Raw genomic sequence first — 15,177 nt, 5'->3', positions numbered from 1 at the left:
CTGCCAGACTGCAGTCATGGGCCCATGTGGACACCACAACAAAGCAACCCAAGCCCCAGCTGCACCTTTCCACACACAGGAGGGGGTGAAATGCAAAGCTGCTTCTCCTTGCTCTAAGGTGAATAGAAAGCTCCAAGCCTGGACCCACAGTGTGTTTGATCTTAACAAGCCCTAACAGGTGCTCCCTGGTTAATACATCTTTGTTTTCCACACCCTCTGCCTTCCCCATCCCCCTCCAGGCTGTGTTTCCCAGGGCCCGATATTGGGCCATAGAAGTGCACAGCTAGTGACACTCCTTGTGGGTACCAAGGAAATGCAGGGAGAGGCCTCTGGGAAGGTACTTGGAAAGATCATAGAATCATGGAATACGCTGAGCTGAAAGGAACTCATCAGGATCATCGAGTCCAACTCTTGGCCCTGCACAGAACACCCCAACAATCTCACCCTGTGAACTCAAAGCGGTGTCCAAATGCTCCTGGAGCTCTGGCAGCCTTGGGGCTGTGATCATTCTCTGGGAAGCCTCTTCAGTGCCCGAACAATCTCTGGGGGAAGAACCTTGGAAGATCTGACCTAAATCTCCCCTGATTCAGGTCCCTGTCATTTCCTCAAGTCCTGTCACTTGTCACGAGAGTGAAGAGATTCATGTCTGGTACCCTGCTTCCCCTCAAGAGGATGTTGAAGACATGGAATCACATAATGGTTTGGGTTGAAAGGAACCTTAAGGATCATCTTGTCCCACTCCCTTGCCTCTAGATCAGGTTGCTTCAAGCCTAGTCCAGCCTGATGTGGAACACTTCCACAGATGGAGCATCCACAAGATTTAATGTTCATCAGGGATAGAAAGATTTAATGTTCATCGGGAATAGAAAATAACAACAGGAAAACTTCCCTTACCCTGCTGTAGGCTGGGTGAGCATCATTTAGGAGCTAAAGCCCAAAATGACAACTCTGATCATCAAAATCAAAGACTGAGGAAAAATCACTCTGATAGTGCCCAGCTGGATGCCCAGCTTCCCACCCCAGCTGCTCAAGTGCATCCTGCATAAACCACAGCAGTCCTGCAGTTAATGGTGGGGAGGAAACACAATCCATGCAAGTAAAAATAAAAAGAGGAACCAATAAAAATAAAGGCAGTTAAAATAGGAAAGGGAATGTTTAACAGCTTAAAATGCTTACAAAACAAGCTGGGGAGCATATGTACTGTGACCAAGCATATCCCCAAACCCCCTTCACCTGCAATGCTGAAGGCCAAAGCTGCAGCAGAGCCTGAGCAACAGCTGGAAGGAACAGGGATATGGCAGCGAGCTTCAGCTTTGGCTGCAAGGACCCATGGTACACCCTCTGCTCCCACCATTCTGACTCCTGGGGCTCCCAGCTCTCCCACCCCTGTCCTGCAACCTTGAATCAGTTGAAGCAAAGCGGTTGGACAAACCCCATGAAATAACTTAGGAGAAAAGATCCGCTCGTTCAGGGCCTCATGCAATACAAAAGGAAAATTACGGCTGCTCATCTCATTCAACCACACTTCCTTCCTCCAGCTCTGCAACCCCCACCACTGGCAGGAAGCTCCACCAACCTTCCCAGCTTCATCTACCACAGCTCACCCACTCCAGGCCTGCATCCAGCTGCAGCTGTCCAGACTGGGTGAGTGTCCCAGCTCCAGCTGGCTCTCCCTCAGGCTCCATCCCCACCATATCCTGCATCGGCTGCTCCGATGCTCCTGCCTCACTGCCAGGACTACTGTGATGCTTTCCTGCTGCACCTGGCTATGATGAAACCAAGGCAGGACTCTGTTGTCTTCTCTAATAAAAGCACCAATCCACAGAGCATCCATCAAGGCTTGGAAATTTTCTGCTGGTGCTGCAATCTCTTTTCTTGCTGCAAACATAACCCATAACTGTAACACAGCAGCTGGTGAACAGCACCAGTGTCTTATAATGCCTCAGGTTTCCCTGACCATGGCAGGGGGTTGGAACGAGATGGTCTGTAACATCCTTTCCAACACAAACTCTTCTGGGATTCCATGACAATGCAACATGGTGACTCAACATCAGCTTGCTTGGAAGGAGAAGCTACACAGCAATTAACAAAGACTCACATTAATTACCTTTAAAAAACCCCTACAGTCCTGTATGTTTTCTAAATGACTTTTTTTTTACTGTAGTGCCCTGAAGAGGTTAAGAGAAAATTGCCAGGAGCAGGTTCCTCTCTGTTCAGGGAAATGCTGCTGCTGGGAGGAGTTATTGAAGCCAACACAAAAGCACTAAAAGGCTGCTTAAAAAAAAAAATCCCCACACAGCCCTGAGGTTTGCCAGTGGACGGCGCCTGCATCCCCTGTCACGTGAAGAGGCCTGGCTACCCTGACACAAAAATTTCAGAGCTCAACCCACAGTCTGAGGGGAGCCAGCTCCCCATCTTCTCCACACCCAAGAGCTGCCAATAGCTCCCAAATGAACTGTTTTCCCCCACTCCCAGCTTTGTTTGCCCACTAAGGTCAGGGCTGGTCCCCAGCACTGATGTGAAAGGTGAAAAGTTCTCATAAAGCTTGGGGGTTTGGGTGGGTCCTGTTCCTAGGTGCAGTGGGAGGCCTGCAAGCACCTGGGTGTCCCAGGGAGACCAGCCCCAGTCCCACAAGGCAGGATGCTGTGGGTTTGGCCAGGTTGAGTGGGGCTGGCTGGGGTTTTGGGGGAACACGCCCTCCCACAGGCACCACTCTTGACTTCCTCTTCCCCTGCAACTGAAAGACAGAAATAGGAAGGAAAGATTGAGGTACGTCACAGAGCTCCTCATGCCCAGTTGCTTTTCCCAGCCAAACTTGAGAAGCTGAGACCATCCTCATCCCAGCCCAAGTACGGGACAGAGACAAGGGCTGGAGGCCAGGCAAGTACAGCATCTCAATTTTTATGCTTCTGTTCCTCCTTTCTTGGGGGGAGGCGGCCAGGCAACAAAGGGGTTTTGTAGCGCTGATGTTTCAAGGGCGTTTTTTTTATAATTCCTGATCTAACCTCTGGCTACTTGAGTTCAGGGAGCTTCAGGGAGCTCGGCATTGCGTCCCTTCTGCAGGCGGGTCAGTCTGTGCAGCCTTTGCAAAGGCAGCTTGCCTGGTCTGTAACAGTTTCGCCTTTGGACGTAGCACTGAGCTTGGAACTGCAGGTGTTTATTGTGGGGAGGACCCCAGACCTCCAAAACTCCTGTTCCTTGCCACCCCACGGGCTTGGAAAGCAGAGCAGAGAGGCTGCAGTGTGCTCTTCCCACGCCCTCACACACAGCACTGGGCAGGGTGGCATGGGCTGTGTGCTCACCTGCAGCACCAGGGCTGTGGGCTGCCACACTCCCCTCCTGTGACCCTCTCTTCCTCTGGGGATCTCCCCCACTGCCAGTCACAGGTTGCAGTGGGAGAGAGGGAAGTGGCATGGCAGCACAGCATGAGGGTGGCAGGCATGGCTGCCTGGAGGGCTCAGCACAGTGTCACTACCTGGAATACCAGTGCACAGACCTTCCCAGGTGTCCCTGCACCCCTGTGGGCCTGTGGGAATAGCCAGGAGCAGGAGTGAGACCCTCGCTCTTCTCCTCCAGCTCTCTGTGTGCTGCACACATCACATACTCTTCAGGCATGTGACCCCGGAGAGAGCAGGTCCTTCCCAACATCTCAGTGGCTTTTGGATGCAGATGGAATGTGGGGCACTCCCCAGGTATCAGGGAAAGCAGCCTGGTCCCTGGTTTTGATGCTTTTTCCAGTGTCACAGCTACAGCTCCCAGCCTCCTGGCAGGTGAGAAGCAAAGATGTGAACACATGTAGTGACATGACCTGTGGCCAGCATAGACACTGGAACAGGGCTGCTGCAAGTTGTGGGAGATCTCTAAACTGTGCATTTTGCTATCCTAGCTGTCTCAGCTGTCACATCCTGCTTCACACAGCGGTTTTGCACTTTTTTGGTGCTGCTCCGAGTGATCTCAGCAGGCTGGAGAGTGTGGTGTTCCCAGACTACCCAGGGCAGGACAGCCAGCAGGCAGCCCTGTCCTATCCAAGCAGGACTCTGACCCCAGCAGACCCAGCAGCACAAATCCCCTCGTTCCCTTACTCCCAGGGCAGGGCAAGGGTCCCACGGGCACCCAGGGACCTTGGTGCTCAGAGCCAAGGGATGCCACAGACAAGGTAGGGACTTGGTGCACATGGGAGAGAGCTCACCCCACAGATCTGTCCTCTGCAGGCACTGGAGGCTGCTGGAAGAAAATATATATATATAATATATTCATGTTTCCTATGACAGGACATGGGAATATATATATACACATATATTTTTTATTTAATTCTATTTATTCTTTATATATTGAAATACGTTTTTATATATTTATTTTTTATATTTTTTCTGTGGTTTATATATAAAAAATATATATAAAAATACATATACACGGACACTGAGTGGGATATTCTGCATGGGCTGGGAAAGCCCTGTGTATGACCACGTATGTGGGATCTATCTGCATCACACAACTGAGTGATGGAAGAATCAGCCCCCGGTCAAGTGACAGCCACTCTCCCATCCTCACCATACCCCAATCTGCTCATTTTCCTTCTGTGCTTGGGGTCTGGAGCTGCCCAGATTGCAGGGGTGGGAAGGAGCAGCTCTGCTGGGTGCAATACCTGGCATCTCTGTCCCAGCATGATGGTGACCCAGCACTAGGGATGCTTGGCAGTGTGGAGGAAGCACCCATGGGCATTGGCACTAGTGGCACCTCACCATTACAGGTGGATGGTGCAAACACCACAGGATACCGGGCACGAGTGCATGTCCTTCCTTTTTGTGGGAAAACAGATGTTTAGCAAACCCCTGATGGGAACTTGTGGCTAAGAGACTTCAAGACTCATCTCTGCTGTTGAGCACTTGTTTTACTTATAGCAACAAGATCACTGCTGGTATCAACACTTCCCCTTCAGCCTTATTTATAAGTCCCAGCTTGCTCCTCCATGCAGAAGAGCAGCTGGCTCCATCCCAACGGCAGCCCCCAGCACGTCCTGAGTGCCAGAGCACCCCAGCTCTGCACCCTGCCTGCAGGCAAGACAGCAAGGACAGTGCCCAGCTTTTAACTTATGCACCTTCCCTGAGGCCACCTTCACATCTTCTGGCTCACAGACCCTTAGGGGGCATCTTGCCCTACAGCTGATGATCCACTGGTGGCATATCCTGGTGGCTTCTGCACCTTGATCCCCAGCCACTCAAGGCATGTGGTGAGACGAGCAGAACACAGGGCCAAGAAGGACCCTGGTCCTGAGGTGCAGCTTTCTCCCCGTGATGCCACCATGCAGCCAGGAAGCAGAGTCTGGTGGCAATGTGTCCTGCCCTTAGCTGGGTTGCTCCATCTTGGCACCCCTCTCCCTACCACGGGATGAAGGTGGTTGTAAAGCTCCTTCCCACCAGGGCAGGAGGATGGACTATGTGCACCCCTCTGCTTGCCTGAATTCATGGGAAACAAGGGGGAAAAAAATAACTTCACAGGCAGAGCACATGCAGGAGACAAGACCCAGGACTGGTGGTGACTGCGAGTCTGGATTGAGCTGAAGGGATCATCAGGGGGGTTGGAGGAAATGCTGCTGAGGCCTGTGTCCGTGCCCTGCTCATGCAGAGTCAGGAAAACCTGCTTTGCCTTCCTCTGAAGGCTGTAAGGAGGCAGACAAAGGCAGAAGCCCCATTAGTTCTCTTTGAAAGCCCTGCATCACATTATGCACTCACCCGCCCACACACCAGGGTGTAATTTCTCTCCATGGCAGAAGAGAAGTGTTGAACTTCCTGCTGCTGCTGTCTCCAAGTGTCAGAATGTGCTTCACACTCTTGTGACAAGGGCAAGAAACCACTGTGAGGGTGAAAAAGGTGTCCAAATCCAGCCCACAACATGAACCCTACTTTACAATACTTGATAGCAGCTAGCACTGGGGGTGTGTTGAGAGTCCCACTGTATTTCTGGAGTTTGGGAGCTTTTTTTAATCCAGTTTTAGGGTTGCTCTATTTTACAAGATGAGCCTGTAAGCAGGAAGTTCCAACCTCCAACAAGAACAAGGAGCTCACAGAGCTCTATCCCATCACCACTGCACACTTTGGCATGGCAGCAGGAATTAAAAACTTGGAAACAGTGGGCAGGTGGAATAGCAGGAGCTCATTGAGTCCATGGGCTTGGTCCTCACAGCATGTGTGGGAACTTGTGGCTTGTAGCAGAACTGGAGCCTAATTAGGCACATTTGGTCAGTCACACAGTCAGTCACTGAGTTCTACAGGAAACAAAGGCAGGAGCCACTTTTCTTTCCTGCAAGCTCAAACTCTGCTGGCAGCATCTGGAGGTGACAGGAATGTGTTGGGCCAGCTAAGCACAGGGACTGCATGTCACAACGACAGGGACATTGCAGCTGTGACAATAAATGATGCCCTTAAAATCTTACCAAGGGGGACTGTGGTGGTGGAGAGGAACTTGCAGAGGATCTTTTTGTCAAGAAGGGCTCTGGCCACCCGCCATAGGATGGTCTTGTGCAGATGTGGTAGAATGAGGTCTCAGGCCATGTCACCCTGAGGGTTTGGCCACAGAGGTGCCTTTTGTTGGCTGTGTAGCCATGCAGTGTTGGCTGTGGAGCTCTGCCAGGGAGACTAGATCCAGGGCAGGGTGGGCTTCCAGATGGCCCCTGCCATAATCAGTGGTGCCCACTACCCTAAGAGTCCTGCCACACCTCAAAATCTATACCACAGCTGAGCACCAAACCTCGCTGTGCAAACATTACTGCTGACCTACCTAAACCTTCTCTCTGCTCTTGGGAGGAGACCAGACATCCTTTCAAGGCTGACCAGTGTCATCCTCAGCTGGTGTGGGGTCTTACAGAGGCTGATGAGCTAAGACTGGACACCCGGACGCCTCAGAAGGGGATCTGAGCAGCCCTGCATACTAACCTGCCTCAGTGTCTTTTGAAGGTTTCCCTTGTTTTCTCATTTCCACGTCACTCTGGGCTGTTTATATGGCAAGTTCACAGGAAGGGATGATGGCAGGTGCCAAGGAGTGGTTCTTTTCTTACTCAGGGCTGCATCAGAGCGATTTTGAAACTGATGACCTGGTTTTCAGACACTGTGTCTAATATTGCTAAAAAGGGCAATGTCTGTTGTTCCTTTGTACTTTTGTATTCCTTTTTCTTCTTTTTACAAATTCCTCTTTTTGACTTCCCCATGTTCATCCATGTTGCAAGGCCATTATACTGTCAGGGTTTGCTCCAGGGCTTTACTGGGGAAAGGTGTGACACAACAGTACCAATGAATGTGATCTCAGCACAGGCTGCCCAGAGAAACGGTGGCTGCCCTATACCTGGGGTACATCCCAGGTGGTCACAAGAATGCTTTTTGTCTTGCAGAAAATGCCTCGTGACTGCTGCCTTCAGCTGCCAGCAGTGACCTGGGTGCTGCTGCTGGTGACAACAGGTGAGCCCGACCTGCCTTTTTCCCAGCACCTTTCATGGGCAGTGAAATAGTGGGGGGATCCCAAATGCTGACCAACAGCAGCGGGAACACAGCATTGAGAGGTGTGCAAAGGCCATATCCTTACACTTCCTGGGATCTGGAGTTAACTCAAGCCAGCCCAGCTGAAGGACAGCAAGGCAGTTGAGGGCCCTGCCAGGGCCTGCAGCATGGGTTTGAGAGGCAGGGCAGGCTCAGGCCAGCATGGGTGGCTGGTGTTGGGTGTCTGAACAGCCCCAACAGCCCCCCACACCAACTCTGTCTTCTCTCCTTTCCAGCCTTTGCCATGGAGTGCCCCAAGATCAAGGTGGGGACGTGCAAGGACTGCATTCAGTCTGGTCCTGGTTGCGCCTGGTGCAAGAAGCCGGTAGGTCCATGTAGCCTGTCTAGTTGTCACCCCCCAGCAGTCAGCTAACAGGCATCAGGACAGTCACCCTGCCTGCCTGGCTCTGCCTGACTTCATTGTGGGAGTGTTTCATGTCCTGCATGGAGGATGGGGCCAGGAGGGATCCAACAGCCATGACCTTTCTCCATCAATACCCATCAAAGGTTTTCTTTTCTCCATCAATGTCCTGGAGACCTGGTTTGGGGGCAGGGCCATCTTGTAAGGTGCCTGTTCGCATCCTGCTCCTCTGATTTTTTTCCTGCTGGTGTCGTCACACACAGAATTTCACCAAAGCCGGCGAGCCAGACTCCATCCGCTGTGACACCATCGAGCAGCTGAAGCAAAGGGGATGCCCAGACAGTGAGATTGAGTTTCCAGGCAATGAGATCAAAAGAACACAGGACCATTCCTTAAGCAACAAGACACAGCTTACTCCACAGGAGGTGCACCTGAAGTTGAGGATAGGTATGCTCTGCCTGGCGTTCCCAACGCCCTTCTTCTTGTGGCCAGCCAACAATGCCCTTCCACTCTTCCCCCGACTCACCTGAGACACAGCAACATGTTGCAGCCTGCATTTACACCCCTTTTCTTCCAAGAGAGAGGAGGGGTGTGTGATGGCACAAGCTGGCACAACATGGCAGCTGATCCCGCCATCCCTGTCCCTCAGGCCAGCCTGCTATGTTTGAGGTGAAGTTTCGCCGTGCCTTGGGGTATCCCATTGATCTCTACTACCTCATGGACCTCTCCTACTCCATGCTGGATGACCTGGAGAAGGTGAAGAAGCTGGGAGGGGAGCTGCTCAGGGCGCTGGAGAGCACCACCCATTCTCGGCGCATTGGTGAGCCTGTCTCTGGCCTGGCACAGCTGTTTGCTGCTGGGAAGAGCCACAGGGCTGGAGGGGGATGCAGGAAGTGGGCAGCAGGTGTCCTCTGCCAGGTTGAACAGTGTGGCAGGGCAAGGGACGTGGGCATGTACACTGAGGCCAGCAAATTGTCCATGCCCTGTGCCCTGTGCTCTGTCCCTGAAACGGCAGTCTGGCTACCCTAGGGTTTGGCTCCTTTGTGGACAAGACAGTGCTGCCATTCGTGAACACGCACCCTGAGAAGCTGCAGAACCCCTGCCCCAATAAGGACAAGAAGTGCCAACCTCCCTTCGCCTTCAAGCACATCCTGTCGCTGACTGACAACGCCAAGCAGTTTGAGAACGAAGTGGGGAAGCAGTTCATCTCAGGGAACCTGGATGCCCCAGAGGGGGGGCTGGATGCCATGATGCAGGCAGCAGTGTGTGGGGTGAGTCCTGCCCTGCTGCCAGGAACTGTGCTTGGGCAGGAGGGCTGCGACCCACGCGCACGGGTGGCTCTGCCCCTCTCCAGGTGGGCTCTTGAAACCCATCCTGTGTAAGGTCTGATTTGGCAGCAGGGCAGGTCACTCTGGAGAGCACAAGAGAAAATTGTACCCCAAAGCCTCCTAACCCTGATCTCCCTTAACCCACCTTCCCCGTGCCCTCTGCCCCATGCTGTGGCTGACACAAGCCTTTGGAAAGGGCCACGCCCACTGGCACTGTCCTGCTCAGGGACCGGGGCCACTCTCTGTGCCACTTGCAGGACCTGATTGGCTGGCGCAACGTGACCCGCTTGCTGGTGTTTGCTACTGATGATGGCTTCCACTTTGCCGGGGATGGCAAGCTTGGGGGCATCCTGACCCCCAACGATGGCAAGTGCCACTTGGAGGACAACATGTACAAAAGGAGCAATGAGTTTGTAAGTACGTGGGGGCTGCTCAGCATCTCCAACACCCACCACCTCGCTCCCCCAGGCAGAAAAGACCATGTCATGTAAAAAAGCCTGTTGCGGAGACCAAAACATCACCATAATCACCATAATTTGTGCTGCCACACCCAAAGTGTCTACTCTTCTGCTGGTAAAGGAGGTTGTGCTGAGTGTGGTATCCCTCTCCCCATCCAGGACTACCCATCTGTTGGCCAGCTGGTCCAGAAACTTGCCGAAAACAACATTCAGCCCATTTTTGCTGTCACCAGTAAGGTGGTGGATGTTTACAAGGTGGGGATATGTCAGATGGTCCAGGTGCCTCCATCCCCTTCCCAGGAGCACAGACAGAGCTGCATGTGTCTCCTGCTGCTGTCTCCTGCTCTGCTGTCACGTGGTAGGAAGTGCTCACTTCTTTGCTCTCCACTGGCAGAAACTCAGTGAGATGATCCCAAAGTCGGCGGTGGGAGAGCTGAATGAGGACTCCAGCAACATCATTGAACTCATCCAAGTGGCCTACAATGTAAGTGCTGGAGTTCCCACCTCTCCAATGCCTGCACTTCCAGAACCACCCCAGGCAGCTGAGATCCTGACCTGTAGTGTTTTCTGGCTCTTTTTCCTGACCTGCAACCCCATACCCCCTTGGTTTGGTCTACTTTTGGAATGTTGGCACTTTCTCCACCATTTTTCCAAAGAACCTCTCCTCGCGGATCATCTTGGAGCATTCCACCTTGCTGGACACTCTGGATGTTAAATATGTCTCCAAGTGCAATAATGACAAGGACTCCATGGATGAAGCGAGAGGCCAGTGTGACAATGTCAAGATCAATGATGAGGTATGTTCTCCTGTACCAGGAACCCCCTGCAGCTTGCACAGTTTCTGTTGCCCATCCTGTTTAGTGACAGGAACCCTGGGTGCTCTTCCAGGCTTTCTGTTTATATTAATTTAATGCCAAGAGTGTCCAAAATGCTATGCGATGGGGGGGATCCTCTGTTGTTCTGGATGTGCATGTCTTCAGCCTAGGGCCGATACCACACTCTGACAGCTGGGTGTCTGGCCTTTCCCTGTCCTACTCTAGGTCACCTTCAAAGTGAAGGTCACAGCCAAGGCATGCATTCCAAACTATTCCTTCACCATCCGGCCGCTAGGCTTCACAGACACCCTCACTGTCCATGTGGCCAGCAACTGCGACTGCCACTGCAATGACCAGCCTGACCCATCCGCTTGCAACGGGCAAGGCATCACCAAATGTGGGATCTGCAGGTATGTGCTGTCCACCCAAAACACAATTTCAAATGCTGCTAGAGCTGGGGAATTGCTGGGAGTGGGATGTTGGGCCAATCCAGGGCTGGGCTCTGTAGCTTTGCACAAATTTTTTTGTTCAGAGAGGCAGATTTGTGCATTCTCCTTGGAACTGTCCCCTGTGTTCAGGAGGCAGGGGACACAATGAGCTGGCTCTTCCATTGAGGGAGGTTATGCTGCTTTCCTAAGGGTCTCAATCCATCCAACTATCCAGCCATCCATCCCAGTATCAAATCATCCACCAATCTACCCACTGAGCAGACACATTTCTGTAATCTCAAAATCCCACTTCTTGGCTGCAGTTCACACAGGTCTTTAAGTGTAATTATTGCTTCATGGCCTCTCAGTTACAAGGGGAGGGAAAGACTGGGTTTCCTCAGGAAATACTCACATCTCCTTGGCAAGGGCTTGGAAATTATAAATATAACAATAATTCTGGGCATTTTTTTGGTGTTGTGAATACGACTGGTGGAAAAGCAGCAATTCTGAGGTTTGCTCCCAGTCAGTCATCCTGCTCCACCATGGAGTTAGCACCAACATGATGTCATTGGTTTTTGGTGAGGCTGTCCCAGATTTTCTCTGCTTTTGCGGAGGTCCAGGCCCTGTGCATGCCCCATGGCCACTGACCCGAGCTTGCTCCTCTCCTCTGGTGGCAGCTGCAATTCGAGATACACGGGGAAGAACTGTGAGTGCGACACCAAAGGCAAGACCAGCAAAGAGCTGGAGCACAGCTGCCGGAGAGACAACAGCTCGATGATCTGCTCGGGGCAGGGGGACTGCGTGTGCGGGCAGTGCGTCTGCCACACCAGTGATGTGCCTGGCAAGTACATCTACGGCACCTACTGCCAGTGCGACAACATGAACTGCGAGTTCTTCGACGGCTCCCTCTGCGGTGGCCCAGGTGATGTGCCTGGGACAGCTTTTCCAACTGGCCACTGCTTAGAAGAATTAAATGCCTAGGGAGATGCAGCCTTTTTGTGCCCATAACCCCAGTGGGAGGGTTTGGGGCTGCTGGGTCCCACCACACCAGCCTGTAGGACCTCCTTGAGCATCCCATGGAGGGTGGTGTGGCGAGCACAGGGCAGTTGATGCTCTCCAAGCACGGGCAGAGGGAGGGTCACCTGGCTATCTGCAGGATCTGAAAGATCTTCTCCTGCAGCACGGGGGCAATGCGACTGCGGGGTGTGCAAGTGCCTGCCTGGATACGAGGGCAGCGCCTGCCAGTGCCAGCAATCAACAGATGGCTGCGTCAACATCCGTGGACATGTGTGCAGCCTCCGCGGGACCTGCCACTGCAACCGCTGCCAGTGCTGGGGAGAGTACCAGCCCCCCTTCTGCCAGGAATGCCCAGGCTGCCTTTCACCCTGTGGCCAATATATGTGAGTGATGCGCACAGAGAGGGCACAGGGACAGCGGGGTTCCCCAATATCCCAGGGAGGCGCAGGCAGACCCTGCCTGTGCTTGTGCAGAGCCCAGCTGTAGCCAAAGCCAGGTGAGAGGGTTTCTGCCCCTGCAGATGTGAGCTGAGCTGCTTGTTTTGCAGTTCCTGTGTGGAATGCAAGTTCTTCAACAGTGGCCCCTTTGAGAAGAACTGCTCCCAGGCCTGTCCCAACATCCAGCTGCCCACGAACTCAACAGAGGTGAGCATAAATGACAGGAAATGCAGGGAAAAGGATTCCCAGAACTGCTGGATGTCCTTCCGTATGGTCCAGGAGGATGGCAAGGAGATATACACCATCATCGTCGATCCTGATAGAGGTATCCCATCCTTGCTCCTCCTGCCCTGCCACAGGCAGGCTGCCAACCCTGCCACAGCAGCCTCACTGCTTTGCCAGGGGCTGCAGCCCAACACCATCTGTCTGTCCCATAGAGTGCCCACAGCCCCCCAACGTCCCACTGATCGTGGGCAGCACCATTGCCGGCGTGTTCCTCATTGGCATTCTGATCCTGGTCATCTGGCGGTTATTGATGGAGCTGCTTGACCGCCGGGAATACCGCCGGTTTGAGAAGGAGAAGACCAAAGCCAAATGGAATGATGTAAGAGAGCCCATTCGTGCCAGTGGGGTGTTCTGGGGCACTCGGATCCACTGGGCAGGGGACAGTAGGAAGGGACATCCTTTCCAGAGGCAGCCATGTAGACCTGAGCCCTCCCCACTGCTCATTTTTCAGCCCAGCTGGATTTTGCTGTTTAGGGGGCTAAATATCCTGTGGGCTCTTCTTCCAGTGCTGTCTGTGCTGTTGGCACTGGGATGGGTGGGATGGGTAATGCTCTGCTGGAAATCCAGCACAGCCCAACACAAACCTCTCACTTCTCTCCCTCCAGGCTGATAACCCCCTCTTCAAGAGTGCCACCACCACTGTCGTCAACCCCAGGTTTACTGAATGAGGCAATACCTGGCAGCACTGGGACCCACTATTAAATAAGGAAATGCCAAGCTAAGGAAAGCTCAAACTAAGGAAATCTTAAACTAAGGCTCCCACCCCCTCTTCTTTATCCTCATGGTTTCTTCCCTTCTTCCAAGAGGCCCCCATCATGTCAGGTGCTGGCTGAGGGACTGCACCATGCCAGCATCCTGGCCCACCGCTCAACAGTTGGGTTAGTGGAGCTGGGAGAGGGGAACACACACAACTTCAGGCCTCACCACAGGAGTATGCAGTGGCTCCAGTCCCATCTCCTGATGCTAACTTTGCTTTCTGGCAGGAGTCTTGGACACCAAGCCCCAAAGCCAGCTGAGAGCCCAGAGCGATTCCATCTTTGATTTTGAGCTGGGATTTCAAAACTGCTGTCTCTCTTCTGCTCCAGCAGGATCTGCTCCCAGGCTGCTCCATGCCTTCCCCAGCTGCATTGATCTCCACTGCTGTGCAATGATTTCCAGAGAACTCACTGCTGAGTTGGACATAAAGGGTCCAAGCAACCGCTCCAGAGGCTGCAGTGATGTGATGGGCCCTAAGGGCTGGTGACCACCCGTACCTTGTGATGAAGAGCAGCTGGAGATCATGCACTGAATCTTTTTCCCAAATCACCAACTGCTTCCTGACATCGCTCCCTGCTCAGACCTACCTCAGGCAAGGTTCTGCCTGGGCTTCTGCATACTTGGCTTACCTCCATCATGCCTCGAAGTCTTCTGCAGAGCAAGGAGCCACCATTTGATCTATGAAACTTGATCTATGATCTGTGAGAACCTGGAAAATTCCCTGCAGGTTGGAAGTCAGCCACAGCTTCTTCCACCCCCTGGAACATGATCTCCCTGCTCTCCGAGCATGTCAGGCATACCAGGAGGCAGCTATGTAAAACACCTGGCAGCACCCAGAGCATCTCCAGCTCAGCACTTATCCCAACCACACACAGCAGCCAGTTGCTTGTACATTGTGGGTCATCCCCATGAAATAGTGGTACAATTCCTTATTTGCTTTAAGTTTGGGATTACTTTGCATAGAGTTGTATTGTGTTGCATCTTTATTTACTCTCTGAAGAGGTTTAATGTGAATAAAGATTAATACATAAGGTAAATACATCTGTCCTGCTAAGAATTAGGTGCAAGGGCAGCAGCTAAAGCATTCATTGGAGAAACTACAGCCACACCTTGTCATTGCTGCCATCATCTTCCATAGGTACAGTGCCTGGGAAAGATCCCAGCTAGAGAAACGAACTGTTTTCTACACAATTTGCTATCTCTGCCCTGAATGGTGCTCCCTTGCAAGCCAAAACTGACTTGCTGAATAGTGCAGAGCAGTTCTCATCCCTGCCCATGTGCTGGCAGCTGTACGTAGACCACCTCAAATGAGATTGGCTGTGCCACATCAGATCAGGGGTCAGTTTGGGCCATTTTGGTGTTCTTCAGCAGTGGCTATGAGGGTGTAAGGCAAGGTAAGAAGGAAAGTGTGTCTGATACTCCTCCTAGTACTGTCCCAGGCTGCAGCTATTTTTGGCTTCAGGACCCTCAAAATGTTGGCTTGTTTTTGGTAAGAGCAGCAGTCTGCAGGCTGGGACACACCAGTCAGGTCATAGAATCATGGGATGATTAAGGTTGGAAAAAAAATCTAACCATTAACCCAGCACTGCCAGGTACAACACTAAACCATAATCTCTGAGTGCCACATCTATGCATCACATCCCTTGAGACCAGCCTGCCAAGGTGACACACCTGAGCCCCCGGAGAGGCTTTCTGGGCACTCTGTGCCTTGATGGGCTCCTCTCACCTGGGAGAGGGAGAGAGGCCAAACTGCTTCCAAGGGG

General features: G+C 52.6%; 1 protein-coding gene across 1 annotated transcript; it reads left to right on the top strand.

Annotated features, from left to right (window-relative positions):
• The first annotated feature begins 2,810 nt into the window (after positions 1 to 2,810).
• ITGB2 (integrin subunit beta 2) lies at positions 2,811 to 14,451 on the top strand. The gene is made up of 16 exons (XM_069021895.1): positions 2,811 to 2,880; positions 7,385 to 7,451; positions 7,766 to 7,854; positions 8,154 to 8,337; positions 8,540 to 8,710; positions 8,920 to 9,161; positions 9,476 to 9,631; positions 9,836 to 9,931; positions 10,071 to 10,160; positions 10,333 to 10,473; positions 10,717 to 10,901; positions 11,597 to 11,841; positions 12,100 to 12,319; positions 12,484 to 12,698; positions 12,811 to 12,977; positions 13,264 to 14,451. The coding sequence occupies exons 2-16, from the start codon at positions 7,388 to 7,390 to the stop codon at positions 13,324 to 13,326; spliced, it is 2,328 nt and encodes a 775-aa protein (XP_068877996.1). The 5' UTR covers positions 2,811 to 2,880; positions 7,385 to 7,387; the 3' UTR covers positions 13,327 to 14,451.
• The last annotated feature ends 726 nt before the right edge of the window (positions 14,452 to 15,177 follow it).

The sequence above is a fragment of the Aphelocoma coerulescens genome, chromosome 7, assembly GCF_041296385.1.
Source record: "Aphelocoma coerulescens isolate FSJ_1873_10779 chromosome 7, UR_Acoe_1.0, whole genome shotgun sequence".
Taxonomy (NCBI): Eukaryota; Metazoa; Chordata; class Aves; order Passeriformes; family Corvidae; genus Aphelocoma; species Aphelocoma coerulescens.
Note: the sequence above shows the minus strand (reverse complement) of the source record. Positions and strands in the feature narration are given on the sequence as shown.

Excerpts from the sequence above, each read along its gene's own strand:
- ITGB2 (XM_069021895.1), top strand. The coding sequence starts at position 7,388 with ATGCCTCGTGACTGCTGCCTTCAGCTGCCAGCAGTGACCTGGGTGCTG. Across the intron at positions 10,161-10,332 it reads TCATCCAAGTGGCCTACAAT|AACCTCTCCTCGCGGATCAT; the intron begins GTAAGTGCTGGA and ends ATTTTTCCAAAG. Across the intron at positions 10,902-11,596 it reads ACCAAATGTGGGATCTGCAG|CTGCAATTCGAGATACACGG; the intron begins GTATGTGCTGTC and ends CTCTGGTGGCAG.